The following is a 24,152-nucleotide window of genomic DNA, read 5'->3' as shown; positions in this document are numbered from 1 at the left end:
TTAGTATTTTGGGACATTTATATAATGCCATAGAGAATTAACTTATTTATATATATAATATATAGTTAAATCTATATCTTATTTTTAATTGATTAAAAAAAAAATACTAGATAAAATTAATGATTTTAACAAATGTCAATGATTTAATTATCTATATATATAATACTTTTAAAAAAATAAAAAAGATTATAGTTTGGATAATCTTTTTAAAATGTGCTTAACGTCAACATTATTAAAGTAGAAATAAATAAAAAAAATTTATTAAAATGTTAAAGTATTTTAATAAAAAAAAAGATTAACATTATTTTAAAGCCATATATTTTTAATAAATTGTTTCTTACTATTTTACACTTTTTAATAGATATTTTATTATTCATATTATTTTCTTATCTTAAAATATTGATAATAAATTTTTATATTTTTAGTTTTGTAATCATTTAAAAAAAAACATAAAACTTATTTTTACTATTAAAAAAAAAAAAGTTTATTTAATATTGTTTAATAATTTATTTACTAAAATTTTATTTCTTGCACAATATATAACTATATTTTTAGTTGTTTGTATAACTTTTTCACTATAAAAAATACAAATTGTATTATATTTTTAAATTAAATGGTAATATTATAAAAATATTTTTTTTTTCAATTTAATCATCTAAAAATAAAATTATTATTTAAGAATCGCATAAGCATAGGTATACTTATACATTATGTATTTCTCTTATCATATTTTTATCATAACAATATACATTTTCAATATTTTATATAATAATTTCTAATTTCATATGCATGTTAAAATTAATTACCTTTATTTAATTTTAGATAAAAAAAAGAACTAATGTCTTTTGATTACATTTATCTAAATTCAATAATCACTTTGAAAAAGTGAAAATATTATATTTTTAATAGTAAAATGTAAAATCAATGACTATTTTATAATGTAAAATAAATTAATGTGACACATAAATTAAGGGTTTCTTTTTTTTTGTATAAAAATTTTTTTTAAAAACATTAATATTTCTATATTATAAAAATATTATCAACAATATATTTTCATTTAATAATTTAGACATATTTAATAACTACCATTTCAATATATATAATAAAATTTATCTATTTGTACTTTTTTTTTGTCGTTATATTTAAGTTAAAAAAAAATAAGTAGATTTTTTTATTATACTTTATAAAATTTAGTTTAAATATTTTTGCAAAACAACTTTTTTTTTCTTATTTTTTTAAATCAAAAAAAAAAAAATATATATATATAAGTATATAATATAAGTGTAAATAAAATAATTAAGTAATATTTATATATAATTTTTATTCATTATAATATTTTACTATATATTTGTACATTTATAAATATTTTATTTGTATTATTCTAATACTAAAATTTTATTGTCATCATGAACGATATTTTCTTATACTGACCTGCACTTGTATTATAAAATTGTAGGCACAAATATCGTGATCTATACAAATATTTGCATTTTAATACTTTTTTGAATATAACACAATTTTGCTTTTAATCATATTTAAATTGTTATCTTCTTTTATTATATTTCTATATAAAAAAAATAGAAAATAAGTTATTAATTTTAATAACTTATAAAGATTTTTTAACATATTACACTTCCTTTTATTTTTTAAAAAGACAAGTCATCATATAGATATACTCATTTATTACTCTTTTTAATAGTTTGTTAGCAATATATTACTTTAGTAAAAGCATTATTTATTGATTATTTTTTACTATAGACAAATTGTACTTTTATTTAACATTTATATTGTTTTTTTTTTAATAATATTAATATATAATTATTTTTTTAAATAATATATTCATATCATATATTTTTTTATATATATAATATAAATTTAAATAAAAAGTTTTTTTTTTTTAGGATGAGAACAGTGTATTTTAATAGAAAATCACTGTTTCTATTATTAGTTGTTATAGGAATTTCTGTTCTATGTATTATAACAATTTTAAATTCAAACAATGATAATAATAACACATTAAAGAGTAATGACAATAATAAAATTTTAACAAATAGTGAAAATACTCCTATAAATATTAAAGATATTAATGTAAGAAAAAAATTAGTAAAAAATAATATTGGTATGTTTATATATTAAATATTATTTTTATTATGTATGCACTATTATATTATAGATAATAAAAAAGCAGAATTTATTAAAAAAATGATGAAACATGCATGGGATGGATATAAAAAATATGCATGGGGTGCTAACGAATTAAATTCAATTCATAAAATGGCATCAAGTCAAGAAATATTTGGTGGACCAAAAATGCCAGCAACAATAGTTGATGCTGCTGATACTTTATATATAATGGATATGATGAAAGAATATAAAGAGGCTGAAGAATATTTATTTAAAAATTTTAAAGCATCTGATGCTATTAGAAATTTATCTGTGTTTGAAATGACTATTCGTTTTATTGGTGGTTTTCTCTCATTATTTGCATTAACTGGTAAAGAAACTTACAAAATATTTGCTAAAAATGTTGCTGATATTTTAATTGTATCATTCAACTCTCCGACTGGTTTACCATACAATGTTGTTACACCAAAAGATAATAGAACAATGAATTATGGTTGGGTTACAAATAATGCTCATATTCTTGCAGATGTTGGGACATTACATCTTGAATTTGATTATCTTTCAAATATAACTGGTGATTCTAATTATCGTAATAAAGTAATTAATGTACGCAATATTATTGAAAAACAAAAAAAAGTTGATAATTTATATGGTCTTTACCTTAGCAAAGATGATGGACATTTTGTTACAAGAGAAGTATCTCTAGGAGCTATGGGTGATTCTTTTTATGAGTATTTACTCAAAGAATGGCTTATTTCTAATAAAAAAGATACTATTGCATATGATATGTATAAAGAAGCATCTAAAAATATTAGAAAAAAAATGATTATTAAATCTAAAGGAAATTTTACCTATTTAGTTGAATTAAAAAATGGAAAAATCTTAAATAAAATGAGTCATTTATCATGTTTTTCAGTTGGTATGTTTGCACTTGAAGCATACCATTCAACTGATGAAAATGAAAAAAAAGAAATTATGGAATTAGCAGAAGAGTTGGGTAATACATGTTACCATAGTTACAAACTTTCTAAAACGGGTCTAGGTCCAGAAATGTTTCATTTTGATTCAACTAAGGATGCTACAAGTTCAACCGGTGAAGTTCAGTATTTTTTAAGACCCGAGGTAATTGAAGGAATATATTATCTTTATAAATTAACTGGTAATGATAAATATAAAGAATGGAATTGGGAGATTGCACAAAATATTGAGAAATGGTGTAGGAATGATGCTGGGTATCATGGACTAAGAAATGTTTATAACCCAGAAGCTGGTTATGATCCAACACAACAAAGTTTTTTCCTCGCTGAAACATTAAAATATTTATATCTTACTTTTGTTAATGATAAAATTCCTCTGGATAAGTGGGTTTTTAATACAGAAGCCCACCCATTGCCAATTCATTAGTTGATCGTGTAAAAAGATACATTTCCATAGTTTTAGATTTTCTTTATCAAATGTTAAAAATTCCAAAAAAAAAGAAATTTTTTTGGTTAAAAATATATATTCTATTAGATCCAAAAATATAAATAACCGAGAATTGTATGTAAACAAATTTTTTTGAATTTTTTTATTTTTTTTTTTTACTTTTTTTAGGGTTAAAAAAATGTTCTATCACGGAAAGATCAATAATTTTTCTAAAAAGGTACGCCTTCACAATACATATTGTAGCGAAAATTTTTATTTATTGCAATATTGTAATTTGAAGAATTTTCTAAGCAAAAATTTACATAAGGGTATAAAAAGGTTGGGGAAAGCATTTCCAATGGTAGTTTTTTCTTTTTTTAAAATTTATTTTGAAATTAGATATGATAATTTAAAATTAGGTTAAATATGTAATATAATTTAAAACTTTATGGTTTTTTTAAAATAGCGATTATCAAAAAAAATTGTCTGGGGGTAATTTTATTTTTTTTTATTTTGAGTACTATAACATATCCATGGTATTTTTCGTTTTTGACAAATTTTGAAATATATATATTAAGAAAAATCCAACAATTTTAAGTTTTATGTTTTTTTTTCGATCTTAATAAGTTATAATCTTTTAAAACTTAATTTTTTAACATGATAATGAAAAAATAATTTATGTAATCTTTGATTCTATTACGAATGAACTAAATATCGTCAACAACGAAATAATTGTCCTGGAAATATAGATAAAAAAAATATTTGAAAAAAAAAGATAACAAGATAAATGTTACTTACAAATAGTATTATTTGAAAATGTTTATTTGTAAATTTTTTAAAGAAAAAGTTTTTTTATCTTTGGATAATTATAGTGTCTGAAATGTTAGTCAAAAGAAAGAAATAAAACAAAAACTTTCAATTTCTAGTCGTAAACCAAAGACATTTTTTTTTCTACATATATTCACAATTGACGAAAAAATTTATGGTATTCATTTAAAAAAAAGAGAAAAAGTAAGATTAATTAATTAATTATAATGGTAAAACATTTGTTAGTATTATTAATTATTATTTTATTATCTAATAATTTATATTATAATAAAATTTAAAAAATAAATAAATTATTCTTTACACTAAATGTTTTTTTTTTTGCTATAAATATTATGGATGAATAACAATGTATAAAATATAAAAGATTTAATATTTTATATAATATTTACATAGAAAATATTTTAAGATAAAATAAAGATAAAAAAATTTAAATGATAAGTGAAAAAGTTGAGTTTAAGCAAAATTATTTAAATTGTCACATCAAAGAAATCTCACTAGATGGAATACATAACTATTTAAAGTTTTGAGATGATTCAATCTAATAATATTTAATTTTTATATTCTAATAATTATTTAATGTTATTGAAATATATAAATAAATTAAAAAATTTATTAATATATATTAAATATTGCAATATTTTTACATTTTTTAAATTACATTATATATGTTTTAAAAATTTGAAAAATTTAAAGTGTTTTGTATATTTAACAAAATTATATTTAAATAATAAAGATAATGTCACTTAATTATTTGATATATCCTCTAAACTAAATTAAATATATACACTTTAAAAATTATAAAAATTTAAAGTGTTTTGTGGATATAACAAAAGTATATTTAAAAATAAGAATGTCAAAAATTATTCTAAAAGTATTATTAAGAGAAGATTATTTTTAAAATTAAAAAAATAAAAAATTTCTAAATATATAAATTTGTTCATTACAATAAAATTTTTAAAATTTATATAAAAAAAATATAGAAATGTTTAAGAAAAATGTTATGTATAAAATTAATGTATTTTTATAAAAAATAATCATGATATATAAAAAAAATAATACATTTTTGACTAATTATTTTGTTTTCTATATATAAAGATTAAATGAAATGATCAGAATTTATATTTGAATTGATGACAATTTACTTACAGTTTTTTTATTTTAACTAATTACATTTATATTTTATATATAATATAATATATAACTATTAATTTTTACTTTAAATATAAATAGAGAATAAATTAAAGTATAGGTTAAATAATATATTGTATTATTACACCTTTCTTAGAGTTACTTTGTTCCTGGTTAATAATTTATTGTGTTAATTTTAGATTAATTTTTAAAATGTTATTAAAAAAATATAAAAAATGTTGAAAATATTTTTTATTAATACTTTAACTATCATATAATTTATTATTATTTTATTTATTTTTGCAAAAATTAATCTCTCCATTTTTTGTCAAAAAGAAGTCTTATAAAATAATAAGAAAACTTTTTATGAATGTAATGCGGAAGATATTTATAATATTAATATATAAATACTTTATTTATTTGATTGCAATGACGCAAAAACAAAATGGCATAAGGAAATAAAATATTTAATATATAATAAAAATAGTATCAATGAATATAAAAGTAGTATTAAAGTTTTTTTTTGAAAGTGAAAAATATTTTATTTTTTAAGACAAATTTGGTGAATTCAATTTATTATTCCAATGAAGTAATTAAATATCAAAAAAAAACCTAATTTTTTATTTAAAAAACAATTGTATAAAAAATTTGTTGGTACTTATTTTATTAATGTTATCAAGTCAAACAATATAGTTGACCATGATTATAAAAATGAAAATATAGATAAAAGATATATTGTTAATATTATTTGGGATATTTTTGACTAAAAAAATATGTCTAATGATCTTTTAAGATTAGAAATAGAAGTATACTATTTATACTTGAAAAAAAACAAAATTTCTATAGAACGATGAAACTATTATGATGTAATAATGAATAATTTTCTATTTTTAACTGAATCTAAGTTATTAACCAAAAACTTTCAATAAGAATCATCATCAAGAATACTAAAATCATTAACTGGAGACTCTAAGTGGTATAAATTTAAGAAACAAAATGCTTCAATAATACAGAAACATTTTAGTAAACCACATATAATTCAAAGTGGTCTAAAATTATTAATTTTATACTAAAAAGATTTAAATCTACTGATAGACCAGATATTGTCATAAGGGTCATTCATTAGAATTTATAAAAGTAATAGATACGGGTATTTTTATTTGTTAATTATCAAATATTTATAAATAGTATTTTTATCATAAAAGTACAAATAAAAATTTTCAAACCTAATTTTGTTTATTTGTACAACCCAAGTATTTCAAATTCTTATATTTTTATATAAATTAATATCACTATATAATATATATTATTAATTATTAACATTATGCTCTTCCTTAAAATCATCTTTAAACAAGAATTTTTTTTTTTTTTAAAATCTGAATACAATTTTTTTACATACAAAAAAGTTTTAAAATACGCGTATGACATCAATTTACTAATGAATTACATATTTGTTTAATAATTTTTAACTCCAAAGAAAAGAAGACTTCTATATAAATTATTTTGTATCCTTCTTTTGTTCATCACATATTGAAAAGTTAAATACATATACTTTCTTAAGTGTTGTTTTAATTTAATGCACTTTACTTCAAAATTGATCTTAAACACAAATGTCTTCCTTCATTTATTTGTTCACTTTATTAACAGAAGATTATTTCTAAATTTATTTTTCTACAAAATTATTTTCTATCATTTATCTCAATCAAAAAATTTTTTTTTCTTATTTTAGAATAATGATCAAACAAAACATTTATTGAAAACACTACTACATGATATTTTAATATTTTTTTTAGACCATCCTCTTTATGACTAATATAATGGGACAAAATTTTTTAAAATATATGAATCAAAAACACTTTTTTGTTTTTATTCTCAAAAATTATTTCATTGTAAACATTTATCAAATATTTATAGGATAAATCATACCTTTAATAACCAATTTGATTATTTTTTTTAAATGCATAATTAAACACAATATTAGTTTTATTTTAATTTTAAGAAATTTTCTCATTATCACAAAAAAAAAATGATATTGAGAGAAATTTTTATAATGGTTTAAGAAAAAATGTATAGAAATAGTTATTATACATTTTATAAATATATCTATATATGATTACTGCATTACCATATCAAATAAAAAAGATAATCAAATATTTTTGGTGTTTTATTTCACACAATATACAATTATTTCTAGGATTAAATTTCTTGTTCAAAATTCCACTTATTCATTTTTTTTTTGATCATTATATAAATTAAATTATTATATGCCAATACCGTTAAATTAAATATAATATCATATTACAAAAAGTAAAAAATTTATAATATATATTGAATAATTATTTTTTACAATTCTTCTTTCATTTTGACAATTCTTTTTGTCATTACAAAATGAGCTACCAGTTTTTCTTCATATTATTTACATTTTGCATTTATATCTACATATAATAATCCACTTTAAAGCAAGCTACTATTACTTGACACTTGTTATTCTTGGACGACGTCCATTTATTTTGGTAGAAAAATAATTGTTTACTTTCTATTGATGTTTCCTCACAAAAACTTTCATTTAAACTATTTAGATAGCTGATGATGAGTCTTATTTATGTGTATTTTACATATATATATTTATATATATATATTCAATTTAACCTTTGTTCGATTTCTCTCATTTTGTATGTGTATTTAACTTCATATAAAATACTGACACGTCTTCATTCTATATAAGTCCTTTCTGTTTTTTTTTAATAATCAAATTACCTTTCTTTATCAAAATTTTCTTTTTAATTATCAATATTATCTAATTTTTATCATAAAAATTCTTTCAATATTAATAAATATTTTTTCGGGAAATTTTGAATATATTTATATTCATTTTAATTAAACAGATAATATTATTCATCCCCATCATCTTCTTTTTTTTTTATTGTTATATACCTCATACATTTTTTTCTGAAAGTTTTGAACTTAATAATAATATGATACAATACAATTAAATTGTGAGTATACAGTAAATTGTATTAAAAAGAAATTTTATTATATACAAATTTTATATGTACGATTTTATATATATTTTATAAAAAGTATTGTAGAAAATGCGGACATAGTTGTTGGCGTGAATACAAGAGGACAGATGGCGTTTCGTATATGTCTTCGCGCATACATCTCATTTCCATTTCTTTTCAAAAACTCCATTGTTCCCATCAATAACTTAACCATAATCATATTCTCAACATCTGTAATACATCATATACTTTATTTTGTACTATTATTATAATATATAATATCTTTCTTAACATTAAAAATATCTTGGATCAAATATAAATTAATTCAATGTTTATTTTTACTTAGTTTATTATGTTAATCAAACATAAAAAAAAATGAAAATTTTTAAAAATTAATAATAATTTTAAGAAGTATTATATATTATAAAAAAAATTACATTAGTATAATTATTATTAGAAAAATAAAAATTCTGAAAACTATTGGAATAACTAACTGTACTATAGAAATATTATAATATATCTTTTGTAAGCTTGAAATAATAATAATATTATTATATTCAATAATATTTCTTTTATGTTTTATATAAAAAAATCAATGTTTTATTTATCTTGATTTTATATATGGACATTTTATTTTTTTTATGATTTATATTTAACAATTTTTTTTTATTTACTTGATATAGATACCTTTTTTTTCCAAAATGATAGAAAAAAAAATACTACATTACTTTAGATTTATTGTTATGTTAACATACACATATTCATATAAAGGTGTCTTTTTGAAGTACCTTTTTTGTTTATTATGACAACTCATTTTGACCATTTATTCATAAGAATATAAAAATTAATTTTTTTCTACTCAACTATTATCTACTATTATAATTTTGTGTATTTTGTTACTTAATGTAGACTCATAGATTTTTTTATTTAAAATACCCAACATATATATACTATACTTCTTATACTTTATAAATGTCAGAGTTACGTTGACCACTTTTTAAAAAATTTGTTTTAAATATAAGAATGATATATTATATTATAAAATAATTGTTTACAAATATTTTAAAATAAAATTTGCCTACATTATTTTTTAATTATTGTTAAACAACCATTATAAATATGGTAAAATTCTTTGTTTTAAAAATATATAGTAGATTGATAATCTTGAAAAGATATGAAAGTACCAATTATTCATATATATATTATATATGTGCTAAATAAATTTACAACAATATATTTCTTCGACCTTTCAAAAATGGCACAGATTTCTTCTTACAAAAAGAAAAATATCTATCGATATCATCAAAATTAAAACAATACAAGAAATGCTTTGACCTTTATTAGCAGCGTGAAATTCTATTACCTCTTAAAAAGAAACTGGGATAACGCATCTCTCAGTTTAACATTTTTATGATGCGACGACCATTCATAGGCTTTGTCATTTCAAAAAAAAAAAAAAACTGACTCATTTTTCTTAACTTTATTGATCATCACTGGCAATGTATATTTCTTTTTTTTATTTTATTTTAAATTGTCGTGTCCTTCAATTTTTTTCTACTGTCTTATTCAATAAATTTTTCATATTTTATAATTTTCTTATTTTAAATTTTTTTTTTAGACAACTTATTTTTTATTATTATCTTTTAAAACATGTCATCTGGAGTCTTGGTTAGTTCAGAGGTTCAAAATGCCTTTCAACAACTATCTGAGGGAAAACGTACTTTACGTTATATAATTTACAAGATTGAGGATAATCAAATTGTTGTGGAGACTGCTGTTCCTACCGGTGATGTTGGTTCAGGAGATGATTATGATGATAACTCAAAAGTAGCTTATGAGGCTTTTGTAAAAGATTTAAAAGATCGTACTGATGGATTTAATGACTGTCGTTATGCTGTTTTTGACTTCAAATTTTCATGCAATCGTCCTGGTGCTGGTGTTTCCAAAATGGATAAAATTGTTTTTATCCAACTTTGTCCAGATGGAGCATCAATTAAAAAGAAGATGGTATATGCTTCTTCTGCCTCAGCTATCAAGGCGGCTCTTGGTACTCAAAAATTCCTTCAATTTCAAGTTTCTGATGAATCTGAAATTGCTCATAAAGAACTTTTAAATAAGCTTAGTGAAAAATATAAGGATAACTAAAGAAGTTTCTTAAACACACGAGATCTTATCAATATTTTTACTTATATTTATTTCTCGCTCTCTTTTTATTATGCATCAAACTGTTTCAAAAAAAAAATATCAAATTTATTATATTGGCAGATGCTTTTCTTTTATTGAACCTGTGTTGCTGAGATGTAACTTTCCCTTTCTGTAAATGGTGATTTTTTTTTATGTTGAGAAGATAGTATGGTAATTTTTTTTGTATCATGTTTTTATATAGAAATTTGTTTTCATAGATGAAACAAAATATTGTTGAAATAATGTTTCTATTTTTTTTTGTATTTGTCCCTGAAAAAAAAAAACCATAGACAGAAAAAGAGTTGCCTGATTACAAAATTATGTATTTAAAAGATCATTCGGTGTCAAAAATTTTTTTTTTTTTTGTGTACCAGGATTTTTAGTTATTTTTAATTTTTTATCAAACATTTCTTGATTTTTTCACTTCAACTACGGGATATTTTCAAAATCCTTATAGTTATAGTATCTCTATTGTATGTTGTCAGTTATCATCATCTACATTTTATTGAAAAGAAAAAGTTGCCACTTTATAATCTTTAAGCCAACGCATTTTCAATGAATGATTTTAATTATGCTGTTAATAAATTTTAAATATCTTTATTTTATTTTAATTTTTTGTTTTATTCAATGTGAAATATTTTATCTTTTAAAATTTTACTTTAAACAATAATAATTTAATTTGAAGTTATGTTTGATGAAGATAGTCTTGGTTCTCGGACAGATAGTTTGAATCATCGTTTCGTAGAATCTTCCTGGCGACAGTATATACCTGGTGATGCGAATGATGTTAAAGACATCACTTTTGATGCAGTATGGTCTTTATCAAGTTGTAAAGATGGATTTGGTATTAATCAATTATTAGATGATCAGACAGATTTATTTTGGCAAAGTGATGGTCAACAACCTCACCGTGTAACTATTGAATTTCAAAAATCAACTGAAATATCATTTTTAATGTTTTACCTTGACTTTAAAACAGATGAATCATATACACCATCAAAGTAATGTATTTTTTTTTGTTTTATATAAACATATTTATTTTAGAATAATTATTCAAGCTGGTTCTAATGCTCAAGATATGGATGATACTTTGGCTTTAAATTATAATGAACCAATAGGATGGCAAGTTGTTGATCTCAGAGATAAAAAAACAAAAAGGCCGTTAAAAGCTTATGTTCTTACAATTCAGGTACAACATAATCATCAGAATGGTCGTGATACACATATTAGATCTATAAGAGTCATTGGAAATGGAAATTCAAACTCAACGTTAGATACACTATCTCGAATTTCAAATATTAAGTATAGTGTTAAGGGTTCCAATTCAATAACGCGTATGATGGCTATCCGTTAATAAATATTGTATATTTCTCTACTTATTATTTTTATCCTTTACAATTTTTTTAACAGTAAAAGAGAATTGGTAATAAAAATTTTTTTTATATTTGAAGTAATAAATTATTATTTGAAAATTATGTAAAAGAATTTAAAAAAAAGGAATTTTTTTTTTTTCAATACACAGTTACCCAGTAAAAGTTAATATATAGTGTATAACCAATATATTTATTATATAAACTATTTGGTTAAAATGCTGCTAACAATTTGTTTTTATAAAAATATATTAAATAAATATTTAATATATAAAAAAAAGTTTAAATTAAAAAAAAAGTCAATTCAATTATGTTCCAAAAAATGTAACATTGGAAAAAAATATATTAAATTAGATTTTGATTTAATAAACAAAACTTTTTAATAAATATGTATCTTTTTTATTAAAAATTTCCGTTATTCAGTAAATGAAAATGTTATTTTTACATAAAATCACCAATTTAAAAGATCAATTTTTGATAGTAAGGCAAAAAGAAATTATGTTGGCAATGAAACCGTTCTTATGTTTTAGAATTTAGTTAATTTGTTTAAAATAATATTGCTTTAAACTTTTATATTCTTAATAGTTTATATAATGTATTAATATTTAAAATAAATAAATTTTTACAATTTCTTTAATATTGTTTAATTTTTTATTTCATTTTATTGCAAAAGTTATACTCTGATCTTTTCTGTTTGAATTTACATATTTTGATATAAATATACTTGTGATAAATGATCTAAAAACCAACTATTGTTATTGTTCTTTTTTTTTACTTCTCAAATATTTTTAAACAGTTAATATAATGTAAGATTATAGTTAATGAATGTTTCTTTTACAATAAATATGTAGATTTTTTACATATAAAAAAGTTATAAAGTAATTTATCATTGAATATTGTTAAAAATGATAAAAAACATAGTATCTTAAAAAGTAAATTAGTATATAATAACAAAAATTTTACATAAATTTAACGTTTTTTTTTTTTTAAATATTTTATTCTAATCATGAAAATAAAAATTCTGAACCTTCTGATAATTATTTAAGAATAAGTTTAAAAGAAACCTCACAAACAAAAAGATATAATGAAAATAATTTTATATCATTAATGAAACCTTCTTTACTGGAAGAAAAATCATTGTGAAAAAATGTTGAATCAGAATGATGTTTCAAGGAGATCAGCAAAAAAATCAAAGAATATTTTATGGAGTCATTTCCAAACACGAGTTTTTCAACATTTGTAAAAATATTAAATAGAAAAGTTACTTCAGAAACCCTTATTATTTCTTATATGTAGGGGAGATAAAATAAATAAGTATCTATATTTCTTTTCTTTATTGTATATTATTTTGTATACATGTTTAAAGGTATCTTATCACTAACAATTTTTTAAATACTATTCTTTAATGTTTCTTTTATTCAACATATACATTTTTGTCGTAAAGACGATTGTACATTACAATAAAAATTATATTCCATCCCACTTTTAGCAATATTGCCCACGATCAATAGTTGCACTTTTTGCTGAATTCCACAAACTTTATCAACTTGCACTTTCAGCATAGATTTCACTTGCCAAAAGACAAGTAAGAACAAAAAAATTTTGCCTCTACTCTTATATATAGTTATAGTCATATTATAATATGATATACATACGTATAGATTATATAAAATTTTTAATACAAGCGGTCTAGACATTTCCGTTCTCTCTAAAACCTTCAAATATAACTCTCTTCTATTTTTACCACGGATATAAATATATTTTTTTTTGTCACTCTCTCTTTCTTATAAAAATTTTGACCAACCAACTATTATCATATTAAATTAGATAGGTTTAACTCTTATATTAAAAATTTGAACCCCAAATAAATGTATATAATTTTTTTTTTACGTGGAATGAAAAAAGATATTTTGTGTAATGCCCTTGTTCAAAATGATAATGACATAGATGTAAATATAGAGGATAGCATTGAATGTTTTTATTAAAAAGTAGGCGTTCACATTTTTTTTTTCCTTCCAATATAATAAAATAGGATTCAACAACAACAAAAATGAAGAAAGGATAAAAATATATTTTGTTTTGTTGCTCTCGGAAGGGAGTATATATTTTGTTATAGTGGTAAACAAAAAGTGGACATCGACAAACAACTGGAAAAATACACTCATATATTTTAAAATGAAAGTGAAAAGGAACATTACAACTATTATTTGAACTCTAAACACTACAATTTTTTTTTTTTGTCATTGTTATAATATTATTACATTTTCTCTCATTTCTTTTTTTTTTCTCCCAAAACTACTGTGTATCTCCTATCCCATATAATTAATATATGAACGCACTTCCTTTCATTTATAAAATATAGTTGTTAGGGTAGAAAAACGTCCTATCATGTGGGGGTATGGGTTTTTATTATCAAAAATTATACTTCTCCCTTTTCATTATACATTCTATATTAGCCTTGTGGAGATTAGAATTTATGCATATATTTATATATTTTAATACGCGTATAATTTAATTTTTCTTGTCTGGTAAAGAAAAATAATTATAGTTAAAGTAAAAACTGATGACTTTTTGCCTTTCACTAAAAATACACATCAATCGCCTTACCTTTATATTCTTATTTTAATACTATAAAAAAAAAATTCTTTTTTTTTTTTTACCTCTTTTGATATATTTTATTTTTAAAATATTTTCCTTATGTACCAATTTTTGGAGGTGATTTTAGACAAAGAAAATAAATGACAGTCCATTCCAGTATGTATAATTAAAACTAATTCCGTCCATAATATATTTCCTCCAATCTGGTGTTCTATTTTTTTTATGACTTAGTAATATATCTTTCAAACAAAACATTATTTTATGTCCTTCACCTCTATAGCATCTCATTTATTATTTTTATCGAACATCTTAAATAAAAATCATCACATCCATTTATAAGGATATCTGTTCAAAATAAAAGATTTTAAAAAGGTATTGGTTTATTATAATATTTTTAATTTGATGTTCTACTTTTTCATCTTCTCTTTTATCCAAATTTTTACCAGCATCCTTTTTCTATTTTCATCAATGGGAAATAATAAAAGAGAAGATAGTTTTAAGGAGAGAAATAATATTTACTTTAATGTGTTTTCTCTTTAACGTTGAAATTATACCCCCTTATTTAGTTGGTATTTTTGGTAATCTTTTTCTTACACCATTTCAAAATAACTTTCTCCTTCTCTCTCTTTGTTCTATACTTGTCCTTTTTAACAATTGTTTTTGCCTATTCATTAAAAATATGTAATGGCTAATTTTAAATAATCATTCGTTTTTCTTTTTTTTTTTTTTTTTAAAACAAACATTAATCTTTTATTTTATTTACACATTGATTACTTTTGAAGTGTTCAAATAATAATAATTATATAACTTTTTTTTTTTATTAGGATTCTTCAAACAAAAATAACATCAAAATAATGGCTGAAATTGGACCCTCGTCAATTATAACAAGGGCCCGTATTTCACCATATCCGGCTATTTCTATGGATGATGCCTTAGATATTGTAGATAATGAGATTAATGAAATAATGGATTGTAAGGAAGTTCACTTTGAATCTGTTGATGTTGGTAGAATCTTAGCTGAAAATATAGTAGCTCAGTATGATCATCCCTCTGAAAGACTTTCTACTAAAGATGGTTATGCTGTACTCGGTATGTCTAAGATAATATTATTAGAAATAGATTATCTTATGTTGTCATCTTTTATATATTTAGTATGCATATTTATTTCACATAGATGCATAAATATTTTTACATACTCTTATCTATGAATATTAATCTTTTTTTTTTTTCTTTCTAGTCAGTGATGGAATTGGAGAAAGAAAAGTTGTCTCATGTATGACTGCTGGTTCAGATGGGGGAGAAGGTTATCTAAGAAGGGGTGAATGTTGTAGAGTTAGTACTGGATCTATGCTACCAGAGGGAGCTGATGCTGTTGTACAGGTTGAAGATACAACAATCCTCCAACATGATGTAAGTTAAATTTATTTATAATTTATGAATTATTTTTTAGAATATTGAGGAAAAAATTATTTCAATAAATAAACAACCTTTAGTTAATCAAGATATCAGACCAATTGGATGTGATTTCAGGAAGGATGAAATTCTTGTTCAATCAAATACTAGGATTGGTCCAGCAGAAAAAGGTATGATTGTACAATCTGGTATGGCAAGTGTGAGAATTTATCGGAAACCTAAAGTTTGTGTGATGTCAACGGGAAATGAACTTGTAGATCCCTTATTTGATGGACAAATTCCTAAAGGAAAAATTAGGGATAGTAATAGGCCACAATTGTTGTCTTTATTTAATAGTTATGGTTTTCATGCAATTGATGTTGGTATAGCACTAGATGACAGAGAAGCACTAACAAGAAAAATCGGTGAAGCTTTTGAGTTTAGTAATGTTATTGTTACATCCGGTGGAGTTTCAATGGGAGAAAAAGATTTACTTAAAAGTGTTTTAAAGGAAGATTTTAACTTTGACATTAAATTTGGGCGAGTATTTATGAAGCCTGGCTTACCAACAACATTTGCTACTGGGAAATATCGTTCAAAAGACAAAAGATATATTTTTGCTTTACCAGGAAATCCTGTCTCTTCCCTTGTTACCGCCTATCTCTTCGTAATTCCGTCGCTGTTAAAGATGTCTGGATTAAAGTTTGATAAACCACTACAGCCTTATACAAAGTTACATGTTAAACTTGAACAAGACATTAGACTAGACTCCCGTCCGGAGTATAGAAGAGCTTGGTTTAAAACTTATAGTAACGATCCTGTACCTCACGCTGTTCTCACAACGCACAATCAAACATCATCAGCAATAAAAAGTTCCGTATCTGCTAATCTCCTTCTTCAATTACCCCCATCAACAAAAGAAGCTCCAATCCTCTTGTCAGGAACAATTGTTGTAGCTTTAGTGATTGGAAGAATTTAAAAAATACAATCATATTTTTAAGTTAAAAATTAATTAACATTTAAGTGATTCCGAAACAAAAATATCAAAAACAATTTTTTTTTTTAAATTTGAATTTTGATTTCGTGTTTCGTTATCTCTTAAATAGTAGTTTTTAACGGGTACTAAAACCTTCATCTTTCATTGGACTTTCATATTAAAGGGTGGTTCACGAATGTCTTCCCATTGAACCAAAATAATAGTATATATAATAAAAATAAAGAAAAAATTTTGGTACTATTTAATTTAGATAGGCCCAATTTTTTTTTAAACTTATTTTCACGGTTTCAATGTCAATTTTTTTTTATTTATTCCAATTTTTGCTAATTGTATTTGTAATGATTTTTTGAATTTTTTAAATAAATTTTTGTTAATTTTTGAAGAAGAGTAGTTTTTAAAATATAACTAAGAATCTTTACAGTAAAAGTGTTTTTTGCATAAATTTAAAAAAATACCTCTTAAAGTGTTAAACTAAAGTTATTGAAATAGTATATAACGTAAGATGTTTTAAAAATAACTATTCTAAAAGATTAAAGTGAAACACTATAAGTTACAATATAATAATACAAATAATGATCAAAACTAAAGAAAGTTATACAATTATAAGATATATAATTTAAAAAATAATTAAATATCTTGGTAACACAAGTGATAATATAGATGCTACCTGTATCTATCAAATGAGACGATTTTCATAAATTACTTAGAATATACTATGGTGTTAATTTAATTATTAATTATTTATATCTTGAAAACAAAGTTTGTTTTTAAAAGTACTTAATATCGTTACATATTTTATTTGTTTTGACATATAATATTGTGTTAATAAAATGTTTTTCGTAATAACAACTTTTCTAAATGGTTAAATCTTTTTTACATATTTTAATTTTTAAAAGCTTTTTATTATTTTTATTTACCATAAATAAAAGTTAAATGCTTGCTAACAAATATCCTCTGAAATGATAAATATTTACGCATTGGCATATTGTCAAATGAATAATAAAGAAATCTCGTTACTTTATAAAACAAGTTGTTTCCCATTTCTAGTAATTAATTATATATTACATCACTTCATTTATTTAATTTTAACTTTTTAGGTTGCTTTAAATATTTTTCCTTCCTTTTTATTATAACATTAGGATTGAAAAGAAAAAATAAAAAGTTATTTTCATAAATTCCTTTTGGTTAATGAGTTTTATTTTTATACATTGAAATTATTCACAGAAATTAAAATATATATGACTCAAATTTTTTAATATGCAAATTAGTAAAATAAATAACCTAAATCAACAAGTAGCTGGAAAATATTTACCATAAGAAATGGTTTATTTTATAAATAATTATATTCATAAAGATATTACGTGTATATTTAAAGATAAAATGATATTGAAAATATTAAATAATAGATAGAAAAAAATAAAATTTGATAATAACTTTAATTATAACTTGAAACATTTTTTAAAAATATCTTTGATTCATTTGTAATATTAATATAAAGAAAAACAAATAATATTGGTGACGTTTCTAAACATTCTTCTAACCCAATAAGCAAATTTTATCTCTTACTTTAAATTTATTACCTTTTTAGTATTCTCAAGGATGACACCATTAATACTATACATTTTTTTTGATAAGAAATATATGACAATTTTAAAAATAAACAGTTTAATATATTTAATATAATCTTCAATAAAATTTTTTTTTGCACAAAGATGATTTTAAATAATTAAAATAAAAGAAATACTAATAAAATAATATTTTCAGTAATATATTTTATTTTTATTTTTGTTCATCAGATGTTTAAACACATATGATTTAAAATGAAAAGATAAAAATTAAATAATTTTTTAAAATTTATAAATGTTAAATATATAATTAGTTAAAAGAATAATTATTATGTAAAAAAATATTATTTACATATTCTTATTAAAAAAAATGGCTATATCAAAATTTTTAATTTTAAATTAATTTGTTATATTATTATAATATTTTATTATTGATTTTATATTTATTAATAATGTGCTTCTATTTGCATTAATGTAAATATTTTTTTAAAAATAAAATATCCTTAAATGAATACAATTTTTATTTTAAAATCTACAATTATAACAAAAATAGATTTTGACTTGACATTTGTTTTAAAAAAAATTAACTATTTTTATATTTTACATCAATCATATAAAATAAAATATTTTAAAAAATATTTACTTCTTTTTTATCATTATACAAACTTATATCTTGTTTGATACGCATTTTGTTATCCTAGCATAAATTCTTAAACCGAAATAAAAGTACTTTTATGAACTAACTTTTTGGTAAAATATCACTGTCATTTTTTCTAAAACCCAACATATTTAAATGTATGGTTGTATGTGTTCGAAGCTGTAAGTAAGTATCTTTTCGAAGCACTTTAATTCATATTTCTTTTATTTATATTGATTTTTATTAAGTTCCTATACATCGCGCTTTTTGTATACATCATTATATAAACGTTTTTATGAAAAAATTTTTATTTAAATTTCTTTTAAAAAGCAAATTTATACAAGTATTTTTAGAAAGAATGTCTAAAATTCCTGCTTGTGGGCCAGCCTTTCGTAATACCTTAAATGGTGTCAGAGTCCCTTTCTCTGCTGTTGCTGCAGCCTCTTTTACTTCTGCTGGGCATGAACAAATGTATGTTTCTTTGATCTATCTGTTTTTTTATACATTATTTCATATTTTAGGAGATCACTTTCAACTAATCCAAATGTTGCTGCATTAGTTGGAAATTATAAGAAAAATGTAGTTTTAAAAAATCTTAAAACATCCAATGCAAATTTAGTTCAAATGGCTCGTCAATATTGTTCAAATTTACCATCACATAATGTTGTTAAACTTCCAGCTCTTTCACCAACAATGGAAACTGGAACTATCGCTTCATGGCAAAAAAAGGAAGGCGATCAACTATTTGAGGGTGATCTTTTATGTGAAATTGAAACTGACAAAGCAACTATGGGATTTGAAACACCTGAAGAAGGTTATTTGGCTAAAATTTTCTTACCTGAAGGTTCTAAAGATATTCCTATTGGTAAACCTCTTTGTATTATTGTTCAAGATAAAGAAGATGTAGCTGCTTTTGCCAATTATAAAGCTCCAGATTTTAGTTCTGATAAATCTGCCGCTTCTACTCCTGTTTCACCACCAAAACCACCTGTTTCTACTCCACCACCACCACCACCAAAATCAGTTGCACCTTCAAAACCAGTAGAAAAAGTTTCTCCTCAACAAGAATTCCATAAACCACAACAAAAAATTTTTGTTACACCATTTGCTAAAAAATTAGCTAAAGAAAGTGGAATAAATCTTACAAATATACAAGGATCAGGGCCACATGGTCGTATATTGGCTAGTGATATTGAAGCAGCTAAATCACAACCACAATCTCAAGCTTTACCAACAAAAAGCCTACCAGAATTAGCAGTAGGAGAATCATATACTGACATTCCACTTACAAATATGAGGAAGACAATTGCTAAAAGACTTACAGAATCTAAGACAACAATTCCACACTACTATCTTACTGCTGATATAGATGTGGATAAAGTATTAGCTCTTCGTGCTAAACTTAATTCTTTCCTAGCTAGTAGCGTTAAAGATAAAAATGAAAAACCACAAAAATTGTCAATTAATGATTTTATAATAAAAGCAACAGCTAAAGCTTGCAAAGATGTACCAGAAGCAAATTCTTTCTTTATGGATACATTTGTAAGACAAAATGATAATGTTGATGTTTCAGTAGCTGTATCAACAGATTCTGGTTTAATAACACCAATAGTTCGTAATGCAGATTTAAAAGGAATTTCAAGAATATCAGCAGAAGTAGCTGAATTAGCCAAGAAAGCACGCGAAGGAAAACTTCAACCACATGAATATCAAGGTGGTACTTTCACAGTCTCTAACTTGGGGATGTTTGGTTCTGTATCAAATTTTTCAGCAATAATCAATCCACCACAATCATGTATTCTTGCAATTGGAGCACCAAAAAAGGTTGTTGTTGTAGATGAAGAAAACAATGGTTATAAGACAAAAAATATTATGCAAGTTACTATGAGTTGTGATCACAGGGTTGTCGATGGTGCTGTTGGAGCAAGATATTTGAAGTATTTCAAACAATATCTCGAAGATCCAAAAACAATGCTTTTATAAAAGTTTACATAGAACAATGTGTTAGGTTTAAAATATATTTTCAATAAAATTTGGATTTACTTGAATAGATTATATTTTTTAAAAAAATTCAAAAGATCTTGTTAAATAAATGTAGCTTATTTTTTTCTATGGTTAAAAGTATTTATTCAAAATTTGTTTTACGGAAAATTTTATTATAAATTATTAACAATACGTATAAAAAAGTATTGTAGTTTAGCTTATAATAAAAGTTTTAGCTAACATAAAAAGAATCTTAAAATCGTGTGTTTGGTTTATGTGAAAATTTTTTGACAGTTTTCAAAAAAAATATTCCTAACAGAGAAAATCATTTTTCATCGAAATTTAAAAAATATATTAATTAAAAATTAACACATTGAAAAAAAAAGGAAATTTATTTACATATTTCACGTGAAAAATGACACTACCGAAATTTAATAGTACCAATGATTTAAATTAAAACGATATTATTTTCAGATATCATTATAATATTATCACTTTCTGCTCTTTCAAAAGCAGCAGCCAATTCCTCATCGGTAAATTTGAGAATGCCAGCAAACTCGTTAATCTTTGATACAATATCGGCTTGTGGAACCAATTCATCTGGTCTATTTATAGCGTCAATAGCTTGGCGAAGATATTTTTTAAAAGCTCTGTATCTATCAACAGAAATTGATGGGGTATTTCTACGTGTTCGCTTTGCTGATGGCTTAAGTGTGGCATTTTCAGTTTCTTCTTCAATAATATTTTCCATTTCAGGTGTACCAGCTGCAGGACGCTTGCGCTGGCGTGTTGAAGACTGCGATGGATTTACTACTTCTGGTTCACCATCATCAATATCTTCATCAGAATCATATTCAACATTATTTGTTTTCTTTTTCTTTCTTTTATCAAGACGTTCTTTTGTTTTTTCTTTAAGACATGCAAATTTAAGTAAATCATATGCCTCTTCAGCATCTTGCTGTGTAACTAAAGCATGATTTCGAGCTTTAGCTATAGCTGTTGAAGCACGAATTAACGTTTCTAGTTGACGGGCTGTTATAGGCATTGTTCGTTCTGAATCACTTGTTTCTGTATCATAACTTCTCAACTCTGTGTATGCTTCATTGATAAATTCACAAGCTTCTTCAGTAAGACCAGGCTTTGATTTCTTAGCAATGTGTATATATTTTCTCATAAATTCCATAGATAAAATTTTTTCATGTCTGGTAACAGCAGCCCATTCCTGATTTTTCTCATAAACAGTACTATTCTTTTTATTTTTTTTCTTTGAAGTAATCGTTGTAAATGTTTGTAAATCATTACCAAATGGAAGAACTTGTCCTTCAGCTTCACCCGGAGCACGATACATGTGAAGTTTCAAGACATGTGATGCAATATTTCTGTCACGATCCATTTCATGCTCATCCAAAAGTACAAAAATAAAATCAAATCTTGAAAGTAAAGAATCCTGCATGCCTATGTTGACCATAGGACTTTTGAAAGGGTTGTATCTTCCATAAATTGGATTTGCTGCAGCTAGAACAGAACATCTAGCATTTAATTTGGCATGTATACCAGCCTTAGATATGGTAACTTTTCCCTGTTCCATAACTTCATGAATAGCTGTTTTATCCATATCAGCCATTTTATCAAATTCATCTATACATACAATACCTCTATCAGCAAGTACCATAGCACCAGCCTCAAGTCTTCTTTCCCCAGTGTCTGAATCATTTACAACAGCAGCTGTTAAACCAACTCCAGAACTTCCTCTTCCTGTTGTAGCTATAGCACGAGGAGCAGTATGGAGAATATAACGTAAAACTTGAGACTTAGCTACAGAAGGGTCTCCGATAAGAAGAACATTAATATCACCACGTAATCTCGACCCGTTTTGAAGAATCTTTTCATTACCACCCAATAAAAGGCATAAAACAGCTTTTTTAACTTCATTATGCCCATAAATAGACGGTGCTAGACTTCTTGCTAGTAGTTCAAATACATCAGGTCTTTTTGCAATTCTCTTGATATCTTCCAAATCCTTTGGAGAAAGCTCAACATCATCAATTTCTTTACTTAAAAGTTGAATATTATTAGCAATGACTACACCACGGAAATTTCCAGTCGATACACCATTATTTTTATTCGGTAAACAACGATATAAACCAATTACACGAATTCTATCTCCAGGTTTACACCTATCTGCTAAATCATCGTCAGCAATGATATCAACATTTCTTGGTAATTGACCAGTTGGTGCACATTCAGGTAATTCCTGAATGGTAAAAGTTTGACTATCCTTATAAGTAGATAGTCCGAATTCAGTCTCCAATGGATTTTTATTTTCATCTTCTTTTGGATAAGCATTAGATGTTAGCAATGCTTCATATGATGTCAAATCAGAATATTTTTTCTCCAAAGTTTTACCAGTGGCAGGACAATAATGAACACTTTTCACAACTTTGGGCCTTACTTGAGATGCCCTAATAACAATACCTTCACAACAAACAAGCGATCCTAGGAAACTTGATTTTAATGAACGCGGATTAACATGTCGTGTACCAAAAGCACCTTCAAAACCAATATGTAAATTTGTCTCTCTACCGTAATTTGGCTGATGACGCATAACAACTTCTTTCAAAGCTTGCTCAAAAGGAACAATTTCATCAACAAACTTAGACAATAATTCATTGCATCTTTCAGGAAAAGTAGATCTCAAATCATTTATGTTGACAATTAGTCTAACTTCATTTTCAGTGATCAAACGATTAACTTTTTCAAAATAAATTCCTTTTTCATTCTAAAAAATATTATAAAGAACAAAATCAAAATACCAATCATAAAAGTACTTACACTATCATCCAAAAAATTAACGTACTCTTGTTTTATCTCACGTTTTTTTTGTTCTATATTTACATCAACAGTATAATTGTTACCACTATCCTTATTCATTATGATTTT

General features: G+C 23.2%; 6 protein-coding genes across 6 annotated transcripts; 5 read left to right on the top strand and 1 right to left on the bottom strand.

The window, feature by feature from the left end:
- Positions 1 to 1,902: 1,902 nt before the first annotated feature.
- SRAE_2000416900 (Mannosyl-oligosaccharide alpha-1,2-mannosidase) lies at positions 1,903 to 4,415 on the top strand (the record flags this gene model as incomplete). Its single annotated transcript, XM_024643006.1, has 5 exons — positions 1,903 to 2,119; positions 2,174 to 3,485; positions 3,637 to 3,663; positions 3,718 to 3,766; positions 4,401 to 4,415. The coding sequence occupies 5 exons, from the start codon at positions 1,903 to 1,905 to the stop codon at positions 4,413 to 4,415; spliced, it is 1,620 nt and encodes a 539-aa protein (XP_024508721.1).
- Positions 4,416 to 10,136: 5,721 nt separating this feature from the next.
- On the top strand, positions 10,137 to 10,631 carry SRAE_2000416800 (Actin-depolymerising factor homology domain-containing protein; the record flags this gene model as incomplete). Its single annotated transcript, XM_024643005.1, has 1 exon — positions 10,137 to 10,631. One exon carries the CDS (start codon positions 10,137 to 10,139, stop codon positions 10,629 to 10,631), a length of 495 nt encoding a protein of 164 aa, XP_024508720.1.
- Positions 10,632 to 11,357: 726 nt separating this feature from the next.
- Positions 11,358 to 12,024, top strand: SRAE_2000416700 (Anaphase-promoting complex subunit 10; the record flags this gene model as incomplete). The annotated part of the gene is made up of 2 exons (XM_024643004.1): positions 11,358 to 11,671; positions 11,715 to 12,024. The coding sequence occupies 2 exons, from the start codon at positions 11,358 to 11,360 to the stop codon at positions 12,022 to 12,024; spliced, it is 624 nt and encodes a 207-aa protein (XP_024508719.1).
- Positions 12,025 to 14,778: 2,754 nt separating this feature from the next.
- Positions 14,779 to 17,009, top strand: SRAE_2000416600 (Gephyrin; the record flags this gene model as incomplete). The annotated part of the gene is made up of 5 exons (XM_024643003.1): positions 14,779 to 14,794; positions 15,000 to 15,010; positions 15,463 to 15,727; positions 15,876 to 16,048; positions 16,089 to 17,009. 5 exons carry the CDS (start codon positions 14,779 to 14,781, stop codon positions 17,007 to 17,009), a joined length of 1,386 nt encoding a protein of 461 aa, XP_024508718.1.
- A 2,380-nt stretch (positions 17,010 to 19,389) lies between these two features.
- Positions 19,390 to 21,212, top strand: SRAE_2000416500 (Pyruvate dehydrogenase protein X component, mitochondrial; the record flags this gene model as incomplete). Its single annotated transcript, XM_024643002.1, has 3 exons — positions 19,390 to 19,411; positions 19,616 to 19,700; positions 19,751 to 21,212. 3 exons carry the CDS (start codon positions 19,390 to 19,392, stop codon positions 21,210 to 21,212), a joined length of 1,569 nt encoding a protein of 522 aa, XP_024508717.1.
- Positions 21,213 to 21,660: 448 nt separating this feature from the next.
- On the bottom strand, positions 21,661 to 24,143 carry SRAE_2000416400 (DNA replication licensing factor Mcm3; the record flags this gene model as incomplete). Its single annotated transcript, XM_024643001.1, has 2 exons — positions 21,661 to 23,991; positions 24,045 to 24,143. The coding sequence occupies 2 exons, from the start codon at positions 24,141 to 24,143 to the stop codon at positions 21,661 to 21,663; spliced, it is 2,430 nt and encodes an 809-aa protein (XP_024508716.1).
- Between the last annotated feature and the right edge of the window lie 9 nt (positions 24,144 to 24,152).

Source organism: Strongyloides ratti, assembly GCF_001040885.1.
Source record: "Strongyloides ratti genome assembly S_ratti_ED321, chromosome : 2".
Lineage (NCBI taxonomy): Eukaryota > Metazoa > Nematoda > Chromadorea > Rhabditida > Strongyloididae > Strongyloides > Strongyloides ratti.
Note: the sequence above shows the minus strand (reverse complement) of the source record. Positions and strands in the feature narration are given on the sequence as shown.